Here is a 20,051-nt window from a genome sequence, read left to right on the forward strand (position 1 = left end):
TTCTATAAATTATAACGATTTTACATTATTTTGATTTTTTTAATGTGGAAATATAAGTTAAATTTTTCACTTATCACCTATATAGTTCATATAACATAATTTATTTATCTATTTTAAAATATATTTTATATTAATATATCGTGATATTTAGTCAATTTTGAACCTGTTTTTTTTCATGACAAATATTGTATATTAAATTTAAAGTAAGTAGGAAGATAGAAGAAGATAAATGAAGTTATTTTTTTTTATTAAATCGATTAACTATTTGTTCGGTTCAAAATTTTTAACAGAAAATAACGTATAATATTATAGTTTTTTTTTTATTATTATTATCGATGTACAACTATAAAATTATATAATTTTCAGCTCATTTGACTATTTGTCACAAATTCATTACTACCGTTCTTTTAGTACTTTAAATCTCGTATAAAAATGATTTAAAACTATTTAACATTTAATTTATCACACTAGGAGATTGTAATCGCTTATTAAAGTAATTAACGAAGATTCGATCCATTTGGACGAGATATACCAACTAACGACAGATAGGACAGATATTTGAATGAGAACCGTCAATCCAATAGAATGAGATTAAAGTTTAAATAATGACTTCTACGTTCTATTGTCGACCCGGTAGCACGATAAGGAAATATGGAGCATAAAAATAATTTAGGAAATGAAAAAAGAATTGCTGACATACATATATATTCTATAAAATTAAACGGCATTTTGACAATTTACTACAGTGTTAACAAAATATGATCAATACTCATCAGTATGCATTTTTCAAGCAATGCACATTTTACATTTTATATCCTTTACAGGCTTACCTACAGTCTTACAGAGGTACTTGTTATACATTTGTATAATAAATAACATACATTAAAACCAATATAATAGGTATGCAATATGTACATTATTTAAATTTTCAAAGTAATTATAATTTACGTATTCACATATTATGATTTTATAAACTATCATATTATTTATTTTAATACATAGAGTGTTTCATCAAGTGATTATTAAAATTTCGATTCATTTTTAAATATACTTAAAAATCTTATAAATTAATTTGATTTGTATGCCACTTAAGAAATATTATACAGGTACCTTCTAGTCGTGGTGATGATTATTTATTTCCAAATGTTATTTGCAATATTTTACTTTTGTTAAGTATACTTCTTTTTTAACTTCTTTCTTAGTTATACAGTATTATTTTATAAAGAATAACGACGTCCATGATGAAAGGTTTATTAAAAGACGCGTTGGCTATAATTGTTTCAAAATAAAATGGGCAGTAGGTAATACATTTATCTAATACCTATAAAATTTTAATATTTTATGCTTTGTAAATATTTTCTGGGAGTAATAAGCATTAAACTAATCATTCAATCCATTTAATCTTTGGTCTATTTTATAAATTTTTATTTTAAGTTTATACTTTAAACCACTTGTTGGTGAATATTATTATATCTAGTTGGCATCTACCTATATAAAATTTTAGAAAACTTCCCATTACAATGTTGATCTATATTTTAGATACTTAACGTTTTAAAATAAATCGTGATTCTGATTTGGAAAAAAAATTGTGTCCTCCAAAACACTCTCAAAAAGGTACTAAAAATCTATGTATTTGAAAATATTATGATACTTAAAAGAGAAAAAATGTGAGCTTGAATAATTAATTCATTATAACAGGACGAATGTGAGCATTTGTTGATAGTCATTATAATTATATATGAATATTTTGCCAATATCTAAATGAAATTTTATATGTTGTATCATTGTGGAATATTTAAAAAAAGTTAGATATACAAATATTATGTTGGTACATCATGCTGCTACAATCAAATCGTTATATTGTTTAGGGTAAACACTGCATTTTCAAATGTATAACGTTTTCCTATCTTTGAGTTTCTATATTATATTACCTAATACAGTAATAGCTGACAACTATAAAAGTGCAATTTAAAAAAATAAAATAATTATTTAAATTGGTGTTTCATATACGTATATTAGACTATTAGAGTCGTAAATTTGTAATCATACACGTATTATACTGGTCGTATACACACAAACACAATTGACTTATAGGTACCTATACGAGTAACAAACTACGCCCTGATGGCCTAATCGGACATTGTCGAATCTGAATAATAATAATGAAATTATGTTTCACAGTACAACCAAAGTGAGGCCACGGGGATCCCCTCGGGAAATTTTCTCGTGCTTCCTTCCACTGAACACAAGCTATATACCTATACGTAGCAGTTGCGCCACCGTATAATTAGTTAATGGAATTGTTGATGCAATGAACTCTCATCATCCTAGGAATTGTGATGATGGTCTGAGGCCGACCCCGAAGGCAGTTGAGCGTAGACGGTACCTACTATACCAACATGTATATAACAAAATAGAATATACCAGTTTAATATGTATAGGTACAGTACTACAGTAGTATAATACTCGCTATACATAATATATTATGGTTGTTATGTGTTTTCGAAAAAAAAATAATTAAAATATAATATAGTCCTATAAATTAATATTGTTTTCATGGGTACAAAAATAAATAAAACGGCTAACATATTAGTTATTACACAGGTCTTCGTAGCGATTATCTTATTAAAAACAATATCGTATATCGTCGCCATCATGCCAAAACTGGCCAAGTGTTAAAAGTGACCAAGTGAAATAACATGTTTAAATGTCTTATTTTGTCCCTATTAATATACTAAAAAAGTGACCAAGTGATATAATAAATAGTTTGGGAGCCACTTAACACATCATTTTGACTAACTCGACATTTAGCATTATTTGAATAAGTTAAAACTGACTAAGTTACTTGGTCATTTTTTTTGCGGGTTTTAATAATAACATTTTTGTCCAAGTGTCGAGTTGATCACTTTTTGTAAAACAATAAACCTATAATTACCTATGTGGCCACACTGCTACACTATTAACAGAGCACTCTCTACTCCTTTATTTGAAAGTATACGTGTAAGTGGAAGAGGAAGACCAAAAAAATATCCTGACAATATTAAACAATTATATGACAAGCCAAGACCAATTTCAACATTGAAAAAAAAACGATCTCATGAAACTGTGTAAGACTGAAGCCATTCCTGTAGAATTTCATGAATGGTATCAAAGTATTCCATTATGTTCAAAACAGAAGGATACAATTTTAATTTCTGAATCTGAAAATGATTCTGATAATTAATAAGTTTACATTAAGACTGATTAAGGTAACTAAGGTACTATAGTTTTAAATTTAATATAAAGAATTTAACAATAAGTTTTGTTTTTTTTTTTTTAAAGTATACATTTTATTTTTATGTTAATAACTATTTTAAAAGTATAATCTTTTTTTTTAATTAAACATGTTGTTCATTACTATAAATATTAAGTACTGTGATAAACAAACCTCTTGTTATTGATTTAATAAATAAATGTTAAGTTTATGTTTATTTATGCTTTAAAGTATTTAATTTTTTTTTTAAAAAAAGGACTAGGTACAAATAAAAGGTATACCTACAAATAATGTTATTTATTTTAATAGGTTTTAATATTATATACATTTTTTTTTTTAATGAGTACAAAAAATGTATAATAATACCTATATCTAATTATACTGTTGATATTATATTGATTGATCTTAATAAGATATTTTATTTATTTTAACTAAATATATTATAATGACCAAGTTCATCATTCTTTTTACTTGGTCACTTTTTACTGTGTTCAAGTGAAACATTGTCACATGATCACTTTTTACTAAAATTTTAAGTTGGTAAATTTACGATTTACTAATTTAACCAAACATTATGATTTAAAATTTAGTACAATAATGGTAAGTATATTATTCCGGTTTTATTGATATTAGGTTTGTAAACATTAATTAAGTTTTGGATTTTTAAATCGATATTAAACATTCAAATTACCTTTTCTCAAAACTACAATAAAACACTTGGCCAGTTTTGGCATGATGGCGACGATATAGTCCTATATACCTTTAGTTTGCACCTGCAGCCTCCTGTACTTGACAGTCCATAATACTTGTAAGCGATAAAATGTGAGAATATACTGATCGTGATTAAATAACACATTACACGTAAACCCGTATCAATGATTTTTGTTAAGTATTGAAATTATATACCTAAGTATTAACATTGATTAAATATTTAATTAATGGTATTAAGTACCTAGTATCATTTTTTCTTTTATTAAATAAGATATTTATAATCTATTAACTATAGCACGGAGACAATTAACTAAAACAATAGTACATTTTTTTGGCACATGGTAAGAAAAGAGAATTTTTGCATGCATTAAGTGCACGATTAACTTGTGAAGGAAACTTTTTTTTAATGGCACTTGAGAGATATGACTGTACAAAAAACTGAATAAAATTTAAAACTCTATACAACATAATACCTAGGTAACCAAAATGTGTTACACGAATATAATTTGCCGAATACATGACGCACTCCAATATACAGGTAATCCCGCTAAGGTCTAAAGCTTACCAGTTAACTATAGTGGGTGGGGGGCAGTGAAACGAGAAGGAATATTTTATATTTATGAGTAACATAAAACGTGATGAAATGAACACAAGACCGTATTTTTATGTAATTTGGTCAAAAAATGTCTTGACTTATTCTTATGATAAAAATAAATTGTATAGTATATTTTTTCACCACACGGTAAAAGTAAAATTCATTGATGGACAGTAGGTACTTAAATTGATTTTTAAGTGACAATTCCGTCATTTTTAATATTAATTACGATATTAATATCGTCTTTATTATTAACACACACACACACGAATTTGTCCAGCAATTTTTACCAGCAAACGATAAACGACAAATTATAAATGATAAGTTTGTCGTTTGCTACCACCCATTACTGCGACTTGCGAGTAGTTATTCTGTAGTTAATTATTAATTATTGTGCTATAGGTACATTCAATTGTGTACACTAAACATATTGTATACCTAACTGTATAAGTATAAGTATTATTGTATGTGTTTGGTGTTTGTATATTATATAATATAGTCTAATATACTAAGATATTTTGTAAAAATTTTAGATAATTCAATACAAATATGTCCAATTATGAATATACGCCAGACAGAGCCCAGGTCCGTAGACAGACCAAATCTCAGGTGGGGCCAACCACTTAAGGGGGAATTATATATAAAAACAATATTAATTTCTAATATTTTTAAAGGGGACAACGATTAGATTTAAGAAGGGCAACAACACATCATGCTCACCGTATCTACGGACCTGGATAAGCCCTTACCATAGTTATAATTGTTAACAATTATTGGTAAATGCACAATTCGTTATCGTATATTATGATTAATGAATAATACAAAAAAAAATTATACATAGATTATTAGGGATTATAGGTTACACAGTTTAATACATCTCTACATATTTACGTATAATCACGGACTAAGATTAATATTATAAAATATTATAAAATATTATAAAATTTATCTTAGTCCGTGCGTATAATGTATGCGAAAAGTTTTGTTAAATTGTTAGTAAATAATACTAATTTATTTGTTTACTTATAATGTTCATTGGAAATTTACTTAAATTGGTAAATGTAATAAAAAGTATTTTATTTTGTTAATACGTAGTACATACCTATTTGTAGGTACTATTTGGATTGTTATATTTTTGTTTCATGAAGATTACTTGCACTTCAAAGTTCAAAGCAGTTTAACAGTCACATTGTGACTTTTTAATTTCCATTTAACATATCAAATTAAGCCACGATGTAGAGAATTATGTCGTGGATTTAACCATCCGACAATTATTATTCCACCATGCCAATTGCCAACCAAGGTATCGTGCCGAGTCCACAGTGATTGTACCGCGCCATCTAGTAGTAATTTTTAGTAACTACAAACTACTAATTTAGAATTCTTAGGCGTAAGATTTAAGATTATATTATGAAATATGAATAATGGTTGTACCTTACAAAGTTATTACACTAATAATTTATAATATTATACACATGAGTTCATAACACAATACTCCGATTATTATGAGTTTTTTTATTTTCTAAAAATCAAGATGTTTCAACAATAGTATTCAGTAGGTAGCGCCAAGTGGAATCACAATTTAGAGAAAAACTTGAGCGCCGCCGCTTGTGGGTATTATTATTATTATACTACATCATCTCAAGACTCAAGATGAAGATGTCACTTTTGTTTATAGTTGTGAGGAATGTATTGAAAAAGGAGACGAAGATAATGAAAAGAGAGTTAATGATTTTTAATTTTTAATATCCACGACGAAACGTACGAACATATAATTATCGCATTACAACAGTTGTTCAGCTTGAGGAATGGTTTTGATGGTCGAGATTTGGGAATAGTAATTTTACTGAACGTAGACAGATGGACGGCCAAAGTATCCATTGTATAAGGCTCGACTGTAATCTTTAGATAATAATAATAGTTCATCACGATACACATAATATTATATATTATAAGATTTATGGTTGTGGAGGCCCCAGAGCCCACATAAGGTTAAAATATAAGAATTTTTAGTTGATTTACATGCTTTAAAACTTTAAAATTATATTACTGATGGGTATCCCCATCCCCTCATCATGATATTAATTTCTTATCTAAATCATTTATTTGCTAATTACTAGAAAAATTAAAAAAAAAGGTTATCATTTTGTGGGGGCCTCTTATTAATTGAATCTTGTAGGGCCCCCTTCTTAAATCTGGCCCTGCGTTTATTTGGTTTATTGTACGATGTAGGGAACTGGAGAAGATGTCGAGATATTTTTTTAGAGTATTCTCTATAGTGGTTTATTGATTATATATATCACGATGTGTTATCACAATAAATATCACGGGTGGAGTTATCGTCGTCTTATCTCGCCGAATTGCCAAATTTTTTTCTTTATAAAATCACGGATTGTGAAGAGTGAAGACGTGAACAATTTTAATATTTAAGTAGTCCATAAGTATACTGTTCTATGGTTCATAATAAAACTATTGTTCTGTGCTATAATACAATTATATCATGTAAAAATCGATGCTAATCGTGACGTCAAGCAATCGATCCGTCATCGACGCCCAAATAATATCGTACCTGTAACGAGACCAAAAAATCATTGCAATGGGTCTCGAACGGACGGCAAAGCAAGTCGACGACGAATTGGATGAGATTTGTGTACAAATGGTACAATTAATGGACGAATATTGTTCGTGTATCGGTCGACTGGAACATTGTTTGCGTGATGGATGCGTGCACCTAGCCAAAAGTAGGTACGTGATGGGCCACCGTAACGTGTCTGACCTACAGCTGCCAACGTCCGGTCCTTACACTGCTCGCTCGACAGTAGTGCGTGAGAAGGACACTAATGCGATCCATTTAGCTAGCAATGACACTGGAGACGATCCCATCAAACGTTTTGGCGTTCTCGTTCCGGGTAGTTTACGCAAGGCTCAAGAAGGCTTCTGCAAATGCTTAGAGTCCACAGTTGAAGCCGCTATCATAAAAGCAGAGATGGAAAAAATTCAAGAAAATTATTCATCATTAAAGAACGCGAGAAATCAGATGACAAAAATAGTTAATAAATGAAAACTAAACAAACATTATCTAATTCCTCACACAATATTATATATTTGTTGATATTTTTTTTTCTTTTTTAATACAAATAAATGAAAAATGTTTTTAAATTAAAAAAAAAGATAAATGAGTAATTTAACCTAAACAATAACAATAAATGTGTAAGTTTAAACTTTAATAATTGGTTAGGTATAAGGTAAAGGTGATCTTCATTATTTATTAACCATCAATTATTCTTTAAAAATACATTAAATTGCATTTTTATCAATATCTTTAGATATTTTTACCACACACTTGATAGTCAAATAGTCAATCATGATAAAACTTCTTGTACGTATACAACAAAAAGAAAAGTTTTTGAAATTCCTCATGATACATGCTAAAAAAGAGATAAGTTAAAATACTTTAACTTATAATTTTATAAATAATTGATGGTTATTAAATGTATCTATTCTCTGTACATTACATATATATATATAAAGGGTGCCTTTAAACAACTTAAATATTCTTATGATTTCTGTGATTTCGAATAGGAGCACTTGATTTTATTGTATTGTCCATCTCGTTTTTCACATAATACTGCATCCCAAACAAATGAGTTTGAGTTGAAAGGTACCTATACAAATAAATGTAAATATATTACCTTATATTTAGCACAATCATATTACACATCACTACATAACTCAATGACTTTACTCGAAGTATTAACTAACACATGAAAAGTTCAATGTGATGTCACTTTACTGATGACATTAAGAAACTACCCAAAACTGTCAAATATTATCATATTACGACTTAATATTGTATATAGTATTGGTAAAATATAAACTAATCAATTATAAAAATTAAAAATTAATAGACAATTAAATATTAATACAAACACATTTTCTTTGAATTTTTATGATTTATTTTAAAAAGTTGATACCATAATTTATTGATTTTGATTTTAAGAAACAATGTTCCAATATGCTTTAAGAGGACACACATAATTGTTGCATCTGTCTTAATTCCGTTACCTTGAAAATTTGAGTAAATTGATCTATTATGAAACTTGATGGTAAGAATATTATCTGTGTTGGTATGGTATTATTTTACAATATCTTAGTTCATATGGGAGTAATGAGCATTTTTAATTTACACTTTTTTATATATGCATAACTTGCTACAAAATTGAACTAGATATCAAAAAAAAAAACCACGTACAAACACAGATAATGTTCTAAACATTAAGTTTTATTATAGGTCTATTCACTCTTATTTTTTAACCAACAGAGCTAAACGTGATTTGCTGACAATAATTGTGTGGCGTCCTCTTAAATAAATGAACAATAAATATTAACCAGTCTACCAGCAACACACAAAATAATATGGTATACAGCAGTATTGACAGCCTTGATATATGTTCTAAGAAAAATTAAATATTTACAGAAAAACAAATAAATTTTGAGCGAAATATTAATCTATTAAAACTAGAAATAAGGGAGTTTTAGGAAAAAAATATAAACCAAAGTTAAATAATTATTGATTCACTATATGTCATGTAGTGGATAAATAAATTGTGAAACCAACTGAACTAAATTAATTCAACATTGTTGTTAAATAAAATGACTAAGGCCTTCACATAACATCAAATCCCAAATAATAATATCACTACTATTCATTGTTAATAGTTATTGAATCAGTCAAGGCTAAGAAATATCTGTGCAGTTTCCATTTAGGTGTTATGTATCATGCTCCATAAGTAAAACAAATTGAATTGCTATTAGAAAAATATTTTTTTTTATCATTAAAAAAAATTATATTATGTATTTTATTTTAAATTACGCGTTTTTTTTGTCAAATGTTTAACAAATATTATGAATCTAACAATCAATAAATTCATATGAAAAATAGTTTTTTAAAATGAAATGTACATTTTTTCATTTTTTTCAAGATTATAGTAAGGTACACATTTGTGCACAGCTTACAGTAAAAACAGCACAAAAGTTAACTTTAATATTTATATTATTTAAATAACTAATTATATTTACTTCAATAGTCCATTACTGTATGAATACACAATTGAAAGTTTTTCACCGTCCACTTCAGTGTTTGCTAATATTTTTGGCAATTTTTCTATAAATTAAAAGAAAATATATACTTTTCTAAACAAAATCAAAACATATTTTAGTAACATTTGTCATTAGCAATCAACTCAAATATTCAAATTTTAAATCTATTACTTTATAAACAATTTTATAAATACAGAAACAATTTATGTCAATAATATTCACATTGTGCATTGAATTGATAGAAATGTGTAAAAATAAGTTTTAAAAACATCCTAAAATACATTTTAAATGTAATTTAATATTAATTTTTGTATGAATACCCAAAAGCCTTAAAAGATGGTATACACCATATACAACAGCTGGCTGTTTTATTTCTTCATCGTAAGCACTATCAGGAACAGCTTTCCAAGAGTCTGCTTTCGATACATACTCATCGCGAGCTTTTTCAAATGTGTCTTTCACAATTTTTGAACATTGAGATTTTGTTAAACTGCAAATAATATCACATTAGTTAAGTAAAAATTTGGAACAAAATATAAAATTCTATAAAATACCTGCAATCTGAACAAGTCTGTTGAGAACTAGCATATTGACTTGTTGAACTACGTGTGTTTTCCCGTTTAACTAATAATTTAAGTAAAACTTTTAATATCAAGATATTTAATTGAAAATAAAGTAAATTTTATTATTTTACCTTTGACATTATTTTTGTTTTCGTGGCTTTCTAATTCTTCGTCATTTGGTTCATTATCATGATTTTGTTCACAATTTCTTAAAAAATGATAAAATAATTTAATAAATAAATGAAAAAAAGTAAAAATAATGATTATTTAATCATACTGTGAAATAGTATTGTTTACAGGTGGTTGGATAGTCACTTTTAATGCTTCATAATATTGGGCTTGTTCGTCTTCATTTACTAACAACTTTCTGAATAAGAAAGTGTTAAAACAAATCCTCAGACCATCTAATACTTCTACACAAATTATGTAACTAAATAAATTTAAAAAAACATAATTATTAATTTAATTTTGTACAGGTAACTACAATAAACGGGAGTTAAAAATGAAAATGCCAAAGGACAATAAATTAGGTGTAAATAAGTATTATGTAACAATTTATTTAATACTAAAAAATATAAACAAACCGTTTTTCTAGTTGTCTTTTGTCAAGTACTTCAGGTTGACGTTTTTTTTTGGTTGCTTTATTGTCACTGAAGTTATTTCTTGCTAAATACCTAAGGTAACTTTCAAGTAATGTAACCACATTAGGTTGACAAGGTAACTGAACCAACTAGAATCATATTAATTGGATAATAATAAAATAACAGTCTTAGAAAATATCTGGCTTAACTTAATAATTATTTATTTATTTATTTCTTACTGTATTCTTTTCGTGTACTAAATAACAATTATATCCAGTATGGAATTTTAAATTATCTGGAAATTCAAGGTCTGGTAACCTTCTTTTAGGTAATAGTATTGTATCAATAGGTACTGGTACATTTTCGTCTTCCACCATAGACTTATCATCTATGGCAATTATAGCTGGCTCTATTACTAAAGGTTTGGGTTCGGGCTTAATTACTCTTTTCTTCCGTTCTTTTCTGTACAAATTTCCACCACTGAAACAATAGAATCGTTTTAACTTTTTCGGTTTTTTTCAGTTATAATACAATACTTACGGCGTAAGCTGAGCTTCTTCGGCCAGTTCTTTTTGAAGTTTGCGATTTTCTTCTGTATCTTTCAGTATGAACTCATCAGTTACATATCTATCCCATGTGGAATTCCATCCCTAAAAAATGCATTTACATTTTTACTAGTAGAAATTTCAAAAGTATATTAAACTTACTTGAAAATGAATGAGAAATTTGCAGAATTTGCGACCTTGCTCATCTTTTTCAGGTACTACTTTTAAAACCTAAATGCAAAGAAATGAAAATGATTAATTAAAACGCTGCGAGTGGAGTGGTACGTGAGTATTTGATTACTTTAGAGTCGTAAAGGACTTTCGTTTTCGCAGGGTCTGGTTCGTAGCACAGTACTTTTTCGCCTTCTTCAAATTTGCATTTAGTCAATACTTTTTTTGCAGCCATTGTTAACGATCGACATTGCCACAACGAAGTCAACGAGGACTAAGCGGAATTTCTCTTACACTGTCACCATAATGTTCGATATAAATCAATATAAGTATTAACTATTTGAAACAATGACACACAAATTCAATACGAATTACAATTTATCAGGATTTTATTTTAGAAGTAAAACACTAAAACAGTATCAACTCGTTTTTTGAAAACACCAATTTCTTATCACTACGCGCTACTATCACTTATCAAGGACGCCATTCGGTGTGACCACTAACAAAACGTTTTGTTATTGAATTTGGAACAATGAATTTATCATAGATTTAGAATAAGGTCTATGGATTAATTAATATCTATCTTTTAAGAAACCATGACAAAATACATTGGAAGTAATAAAAATTTGGAAATCGCCGTACAATTTTTGGTCAGACCGAAGCTCTAATGTCTCCAGCTGACGAAATTTGTTATTGACTTATTGCTTCCTATATCTACTCCGAAACTTCCGGTTAGATCTTCATTAAAATATTCAACTTTAAATACGTATAGGTGTATTGTTTATTAGGCATCTATCTAAATACCTAAAAGATGAATAGATTAGGTATTAAGTTCGGCGTTTTTAAATGTTGTATTGCTATCATTAACCTAACTATGAATAATTTATTATAAGAACTAACTAACAAGTAACAAGTAACAACACGTCTAATGTAAATAATGTAATATCTAAAATTAAAATCGTCCAAATGTTCAAAATAAATGGTTGTCACTGTCGGTAACATCTAAAAATAATTTGATCAATTATACAGAGTGATTGATTTATCAAACAACACTCATTATTATTGATTATTATTTCAGTATTGACTTTTTTCAAAATATTTTTTTACATGGTTTCGAGTTGTTAAAAGCCAACGTTTTTGTTAAAAAATTATATTTTTAAATATTTTTTATCCTTATCATTTTTTATGTTTTTTACTTTTTGGATGACAACATAGAGTTTAAATTTCATATTCCAAAGCAGAATATTTTTCTAAGTATTTTGATATATAAAAATCGAATTTGGGGCTAGTAGTTTATGAGTTATAAGTATTTAAAGTTTAGATCGGCAGAGTGGAGTGGTACGGGGTTATCCCGTTTGGTACCCCGCAAAATGTTTGTCCACTACTCCGCTTGTCTAAACTTCAAATACTTATAACTCATAAACTACTAGCCCCAAATTCGATTTCTATGTATCAAAATACTTAGAAAAATATTCTGCTTTGGAATATGAAATTAAAACTCTATTTTGTCATTCAAAAAAGTAAAAAACTTAAAAAATATTTAAAAATATAATTTTTTAATAAAAACGTTGGTTTTTTAATAACTTGAAACCATGTAAATAAATATTTTGAAGAAGTCAATACTTTTTGAAATAATGAGTGTTTTATGATCAATCAATCATCCTATAGTGTTAATTGTTAATTAATTTACCAAGTTAAAAATGTAGGCCCCTAATACAACCTTGGTCTTGAAGCCCTAATGCAATATGCAGTATGCACCCCCTCTAGATCCGGCACTGAATATAATAAGGATATATAAGGACTAACGGTGCAGTTTTTAAAATTCACATTCTAATTAATGATGGGCCCGCCGTAATGATTTATTTTAGCGAGTAAACGATGTTTCACGTAAATTGTAGTAGTTCCAGCTAACTAGCGTGGTACCATTGATTATAAATGTATAACTTATATTTTATAATATTTCCTTCCTACTTAGATATAACTATGTAAAAAGTTAAGTATTATATGTTAAATTATTTGTTAAAATATGCACCCTTATGGATGGAAAGGTATGGGTGGGTATGGGTAGGGCTTACAACTTATATTTATTTTTCGAGGTTAGTTGGTTAGTACATCTTTGACTATACCTATACGCAATGAATGCTTAACATTTAAATGGTACCTACCTATATTTGTATCTTCGTCATTCAACACTCGGTAGTCGAAATATTAAATATCGAACGAAATTCATTGGATCAACCAAATATCGTTTTTAATATATAAATATTGTACTATAACTGTAAACTTTCCAGTATTTTATGTAATAATTTTGAATAATTTTGAATAACGGCAATAAAACTATTTTTATAGCTCGATATTTTTTAAAGAAATTGATTTTTGTCGATTAAAAATTAAATCTGAAAGTCTAAAAATGTTTATAAAATACTTATTTGTACGGATTTTTTAAGCATCAATACATGATATAATTTTCAAAATAATTCGGGTAATATATTTGATACACTTTTGCTATTTTCTACTTTTTTTAAGATTTAAAAATTTAATAGGTACTATAGGTACGAATTTGGATAGAGTTCTAAACAAAAGTATTCGAAATGCAATTATTTATTTAAACATCTATCGCTATACTATAAAAAATAGTATAAATTATCACAGTAGTTTACTTCCCAATATATTTTATTTATACAATATATAGTGTAATTCTTTTATCATGAACAGCTTATTATTTCAAAAAGTATTAATGTTAGTATTTATTGTACAATAATATTGTGTTGTATATCCTTAAAAATTGTTTCATTTTTATAACTTTTTTGAATGGTAACTTACAGTTTTAATTTAATCTTTGAAAGAAAAATATTGTTATTTTAAAATTTAGGAGTAGTTTATAAGTTATAACAGTATTTATGTAAATTTTAAAGTTTAACACTACCCCGTCCATCTAAACATTAAATATTTATAACTCATATACTACTCGTCGTAAATTCTACTTTTGTGAATGTATACAACTAAGACATGATTCTATTTTGGATTATGATAATAAAACTCTATGTTCTTTAAGTAAAGAAAAGTAATTAAAAACTCAAAATCATTAAAGAATAAAAAAATAGTAATATTTATATTAAAAATTTTGTTTTATAAAATACATTAATACTTTTGAAGTATTGAGTTGTCACTTGTCATGATAAAAGAATCACCTGGTATACAAATACTATATGTTTTAATATTATCAAAATCTTCAAATTTTCCCATAGATAAAAGTATGATGGGGATTTAGTTTTCTTAATATTTAAAACAAAAAATACTTTTTAAAGTATTTGGAATATTTTTATAGCATTATATAATACATTCAAACTCTATCCTGGATTCTATTTTTATGAAGTATTTAAAAATATTATTTTTCATGAAGTTTTAAGTTTTCATTATTTATATATTCGTATTTAAAATGCATTTTACCATAGTTTCAAAAATGCTTATCTAACATTTGTTTTTATAATTATATTAAGTTTAATTTTTCACATAATATCCGCGATATCTGTTTAAGAATCAAAGGTATCTTACTTAGGTATCTTAACAATTTTTCTTCAAATTGTTGTTATTTTGTTTGAGTATTTGATTATATAGTTTATAGTAATATGCAGTGGCCTATATAAAAAAAAATATTTTAGGGGGGAGGTATTGTATTACCCACTAAAACCCCTAAGTACACCACTGATAATATGCATATTGTATATTGACTAGAAACATATCATCGGTACGCATAATATTATACGGACATTTAAGGAAACTACTATTATTATTATTCAAGGATTTTTTTTTAAACTATGCTTACAATATTGTTTTTCAATGGTATCGGTAACATTTTTCATTTAATTTAATTTAGAATATATTATGTCATTTTAATTTTCTTGTTTTAAATATATTAAAAAATACAAGTATATCATAATTTATTAAAATATATATTTTATTCTTTCAAATTCGCTATAATTTAAGTAAAAAATAATCTTAAACAATAAATACACAGATGAAAGAGGTGGGCTTATATTAATATTAATATTAAATTCTATAAATCGAACATGGCAAAAATTACAATTATGTTTTTATATCTAAAATGTCATCTTTACGATATTACACATTTAATCATTAAAATGTTTATTACAATATGGTATTGAGATCATTTAATATAAAATAACGATAATATAATATAATATCTTATAAATGAAAAAAAAAATCATAATGTTTTTCAAAAACAATTTTCAATCATTCATGGAATGCATGGTACAAACCAAAAATTATAAATAAAAATAAATTAGGTATAATACCTAACCACTTACAATGATAAAACTCAAATTATAGCATTTTACAACTACTCGTATACCAATACGAAATAACATCAGAAACTTAATAATGTACCTATAATAAAATGATTACTAATTAACTGTATTGTATATCACAGATACAAAATTGAAGAGATCACGTGCTGCATAACGGATATTCGCAAAAACAGTACGTATATATATATATCATAATATTATATCATGTTAGCACGTAGTCGATTGAGCCTTGGGCTTGAACCTTGACATATAAAAATCGCAGTCCGAACAGTAAATGGACGGGTGGTTGACTGCCTTCTTGCGGCACAGGTTGCATGGCGACGGCCTGGGCATGCCGTTCATCATGCCGTTGGTGCTTTTATCCTGCAACCGGGGTGACGGTGGCTGCTGATAAACGGCATACCGGCCCGGATCGTTGGCGGCTGCCCCGTTGCCGTTGGGCGTCGTGGACCTGGGCTGGCCGTTGGGCCTGCACGGCTGCTGCAACTGTTGCTGTTGCTGTTTGAACGCCACCGGGACCGGCGGGTGCTGGTAAGGCGGTAACTGTTGCGGCTCGTAAACGGTCATTGGCCTGCGGACCGTGTTGGTCCTCTGTACCGCCGACACCGCTGAGGGGGATGACGACGGCGACGATGGCGACGAGTTGACCGGGCGGACCTTTGACGGCGACTGGAGCGATGGCGTTGTACCGTCTAGCTGGCCACCGTACTGCTGATGGAGCTGCTTGTTCCGGTCCAGTGACGACGATGAGCCGTGCGCAGACTCGGAGGGCGACCTCGTGAAACCGTTGGTCGGCTGCACGGCGTCCTTTTTCGGATGCGCCGGCGGTAGGTGGGCCACGGTGTCCACGGGTTGTCGGGTGTACGGCATCGAATGGAAACCGTTGACCATGCTGCGTTGCCTAAGCAACACGCCAGGCGAGTGTGGACCAGGTTTCACATCCACCGAGTTCCGGGGGTACCCGGCCGGAAGGGCCTGTGCGGGTCTGTTGTCGGACTGCGACATCGGGTACCCAGTCGGCGTCCTCAATTCGGAGTGCGCGTAGCCCGGCGAACACTGTTGTACTGACGGTTGCTGCGATTGATTACTGCCAGTCTTGTTGTTGTTGTTGTTGTTATAGTTGTCTCCCGCTGCACCGCCGAACTGTTGTTGCTGCTGGGGCAACAGATTCGTTGTGGTTAGACCTTGTTGAATGTATCCACCAGTCTTGTTTTCGTAATGCTGGGCCATTCTTTCCAACTGCTGAGCTTGGTTAGCAGACACTCCCTGTTGTAGGTAACTTGTTTTGTTGTTGTTTTCGCCACTTGTGACGTTGAGCCTGTCTATAAACTGTTGCTGTTGCTGTTGTTGTTGATACTGTTGCTGCTGCTGTTGTTGTAGTTGTTGATTATGATGATGGTGTTGGTTGATCGCGGACTTGTCGCTACAATTAATCGAAGAGCTCAATCTGTCGAATTGATTCTGTTGCGTCTGCCCGTAGGTAGTTCTATTACCGTTGTCGTTACAAATAGTCGTAGGACTTGATTGGTGCCGACCGATGTTATTGACATTGAGATTGTTGTGTTGTGATTGAACAGGACTGGGTTGTTGGGGATAACACGTCCGGTTGTCAGTCGTATGACTAACATTGTTGTTATTGCTGTTCAACCTATCGAGCGGTTGACATTGGTATAGAGGAATTTGACCGTGGTTGTTGTACGGTCTGTTTTCGTTGTTATTTTGATATTGACTGCCTGGTTCAACGTTTGAATCACTATAACGGGCATTATTCTGTGGGTAAGATGTTCTAGGGGATCCTGGATTGGTTTGATACTGGTGAGTATTTGTTTCCGAATTTGAGGTTTGATTCCCGTGAAGCCGTAGTTGTGTCTGGCTGTCACCGTTGTATCTAAAATGACCGTTCCTGCCTTCAACAGGCGATTGTTGTGGATAACAATTCGACGGAACACCATTATTCGATTGTCTGATCGTTTGATTCCTCTCTAGAGAAGACTGATTTGATCTACAGTTTACAGGCGAGCAACTTGATTTGTTCTCATTCATCGATTGATAGTTGAGTGAATGGGGTTCATTGTTTAAAAACGGTTTTTGATGTCCCATGTGCGAAAGACTTTGATACTGTTGAGGGTAACTGTTATTTTGTTGATTATTGGAATAAAACCTATGAGTGGTTGATGATTGATTTTGAACCGACTGAATACTCTCCATTGAGTTTATCGACAAATTTGACATTCCATTTGCTATTTGTGAAGTAGAAGGAGATTTAAATTTTTGTTGTGTCAATGGAGATTGGTTAAGGCTCGTCGACTGTTGAATTGGTGACATACGGTAATTTTTTACAGATTCCATAGGTTTTTGAATTTGTTCTGGAAGAGGTGCTTTTAGTTTGGGTTGTACCGCCATGGAAGATAGTGTTTGAGGCAATTGTTGCACAGGAGACATACGATAAGTTTTTGGTGGTAACTCTTCTTTACCTTCTACATTGGATTTTTCTTCGACATTGTTATTCTCATAACAAGATTTTAATGATATATTGCTACGGTTGAATTGACCAGAGTCGTTTCGTTTCAACGGAATCACAGATTTTGTTACTTCCCTATTTGGTTCAATAGGAATATCTTTGTGGAGTACTGATCTAAGAACTCTTTCCAAAATAGGATTTGGTATATAGCTATCTACTTCATCTTCTTCTGCAGTAGCAACTAAAACAACTTGTTCACAAAATGTAACGTTTTTCTTTTTTCCTAATTTTCTTTTTGATTCGCAATTATCAAATGAAGTTTTGCTTAATGCACCCTTAAGCTCTTTTTCAATTTTCTTTTCTTCGTCATCGACTATTTCACAAACACTGTCTGCTGGTAAGTTATTAATTGCATGTGTTATTAAATTATCAATAATGCTCTTTTGTTCAAATTTATTTTTCAAATCTTTTACAATTGATTTGGACTCTAAATCTTGACTGACTTGATCATTACCACACCACATGGCTTGCTTTGACTGTAACTCTTTGACCCAGTTGTTTTCTTCATTTGTTTCTAATTTGTTCGTTTGTTCTGTGGATATAGCTGGACAAGCCCCATCAACTTCATCAATTGGTTGTGCAGGGGGTGGTGGTGGCGGAAATTCTTCACTAGGTTGTCTTGAATGGCATACAGAATTTAATGGACTTGGATAAGGCGGTAATGGAAACCCAAGATCATCGACATTGTTTACAACAACATTTTGTTCCGGATTGTGATGGACTTGAGCTTGAGTGATCATAATATTTTTGTTATCTTTGTCAAGTAACATACCCCCGTTAGCGTAAGTCACATCTTCTTTACGAGGATGGATGTATGGTAAAGATTGAGGCTCTGAACCCCAATCATTCTGTTGTTGATTACTTTCTGCTTTACTCAACTGAGAAGATGTACGCATTGGTGGTGGTGGTGGTACTTTGGCGAAATGAAGGAATTTGTTAGTGTAGAAACTCTTTCTCATTAGCTTACTTCGCAATAAATTAGCATTTCCTGTACTTTCTAGATGACCTTCAGACAAATATCCACTTAGATTGTTTTGGCTACTTATTGAGTCCACCATGGAGTCATCTTTAGATACAATTTTTTCTTTGGGTGGATCTTTTATCTGCAATTCATCTTCTCGTAAATCAGGCATACTTCTATTTTTTCTTTTAATTAAACCACCCATTAGCAATTTTCTCCTTATTTTGTGTTGTTTTTTACCTTGCTTGTTATCCTCAACTTTAGGTTTCTTTGTTTCTTTTGTCAGAGAGTTTGACAAGAATTCTTTAGTATTTTTAGTACCTCGTTCCTCACTCCTTGCTCTCTTTTCTCCATCTTTTTTATTAACTTTACTTTTAGTTTGTAAGCTTCTACTAGGTCTTTCATACATCATGTATTCTTCATCTTCCATTACTTGTTTTGTTTTATTGGATGACCGAGATAATAATCCTTTTTTATTCTTCGGTAATGTAGCATAAATTTCAATATTTTTTACAGATTTATCTACAGAGGGATTGTGCAAAGATGATAACTGAAGTGATATGTCAAGTAATTCTTTGCTATTTTGCTTTGAGTGCTGAATTGTTTTGTCTTTAGAATTTTGCCGGCTATGTGATATTTGAGATCCTCTGTTGCTGCAGCTACTTCCTTCTCGACTGTGTCTTCCTTCACCATCTAAAATTCAATTAACTATAATTATAAAA

The 20,051-nt window shown here is 29.9% G+C and overlaps 3 protein-coding genes across 6 annotated transcripts in view; 1 reads left to right on the forward strand and 2 right to left on the reverse strand.

Annotated features, from left to right (window-relative positions):
* Window positions 1–7,155: 7,155 nt before the first annotated feature.
* LOC107162566 (vacuolar ATPase assembly protein VMA22-like) lies at window positions 7,156–8,503 on the forward strand. The gene has a single exon (XM_089226920.1). The coding sequence runs from the start codon at window positions 7,156–7,158 to the stop codon at window positions 7,618–7,620; it is 465 nt and encodes a 154-aa protein (XP_089083046.1). The 3' UTR covers window positions 7,621–8,503.
* On the reverse strand, window positions 7,643–11,955 carry LOC107162565 (MSL complex subunit 3-like). Its single transcript, XM_015509520.2, has 11 exons — window positions 11,650–11,955; window positions 11,511–11,579; window positions 11,344–11,453; window positions 11,043–11,283; window positions 10,807–10,952; window positions 10,500–10,652; window positions 10,354–10,430; window positions 10,214–10,283; window positions 9,980–10,149; window positions 9,639–9,723; window positions 7,643–8,224 (listed from the first exon to the last, which is right to left on the reverse strand). The coding sequence occupies exons 1-11, from the start codon at window positions 11,752–11,754 to the stop codon at window positions 8,107–8,109; spliced, it is 1,344 nt and encodes a 447-aa protein (XP_015365006.1). The 5' UTR covers window positions 11,755–11,955; the 3' UTR covers window positions 7,643–8,106.
* Window positions 11,956–15,453: 3,498 nt separating this feature from the next.
* Window positions 15,454–20,051, reverse strand: part of ec (ubiquitin specific peptidase echinus) — a 39,067-nt gene continuing 34,469 nt past the window's right edge. For all 4 annotated transcript variants that reach the window (XM_089225698.1, XM_089225697.1, XM_089225696.1 and 1 more), the window contains one exon: window positions 15,454–20,022. In XM_089225698.1, coding sequence (XP_089081824.1) covers window positions 16,055–20,022 — 3,968 coding nt within the window. In that variant the 3' untranslated portion in view covers window positions 15,454–16,054. The remainder of the gene's footprint in view (window positions 20,023–20,051) is intronic.

The sequence above is a fragment of the Diuraphis noxia genome, unplaced genomic scaffold (genome assembly GCF_037042655.1).
Source record: "Diuraphis noxia isolate RWA-SAM2 unplaced genomic scaffold, SU_Dnox_SAM2 contig0004, whole genome shotgun sequence".
NCBI lineage: Eukaryota > Metazoa > Arthropoda > Insecta > Hemiptera > Aphididae > Diuraphis > Diuraphis noxia.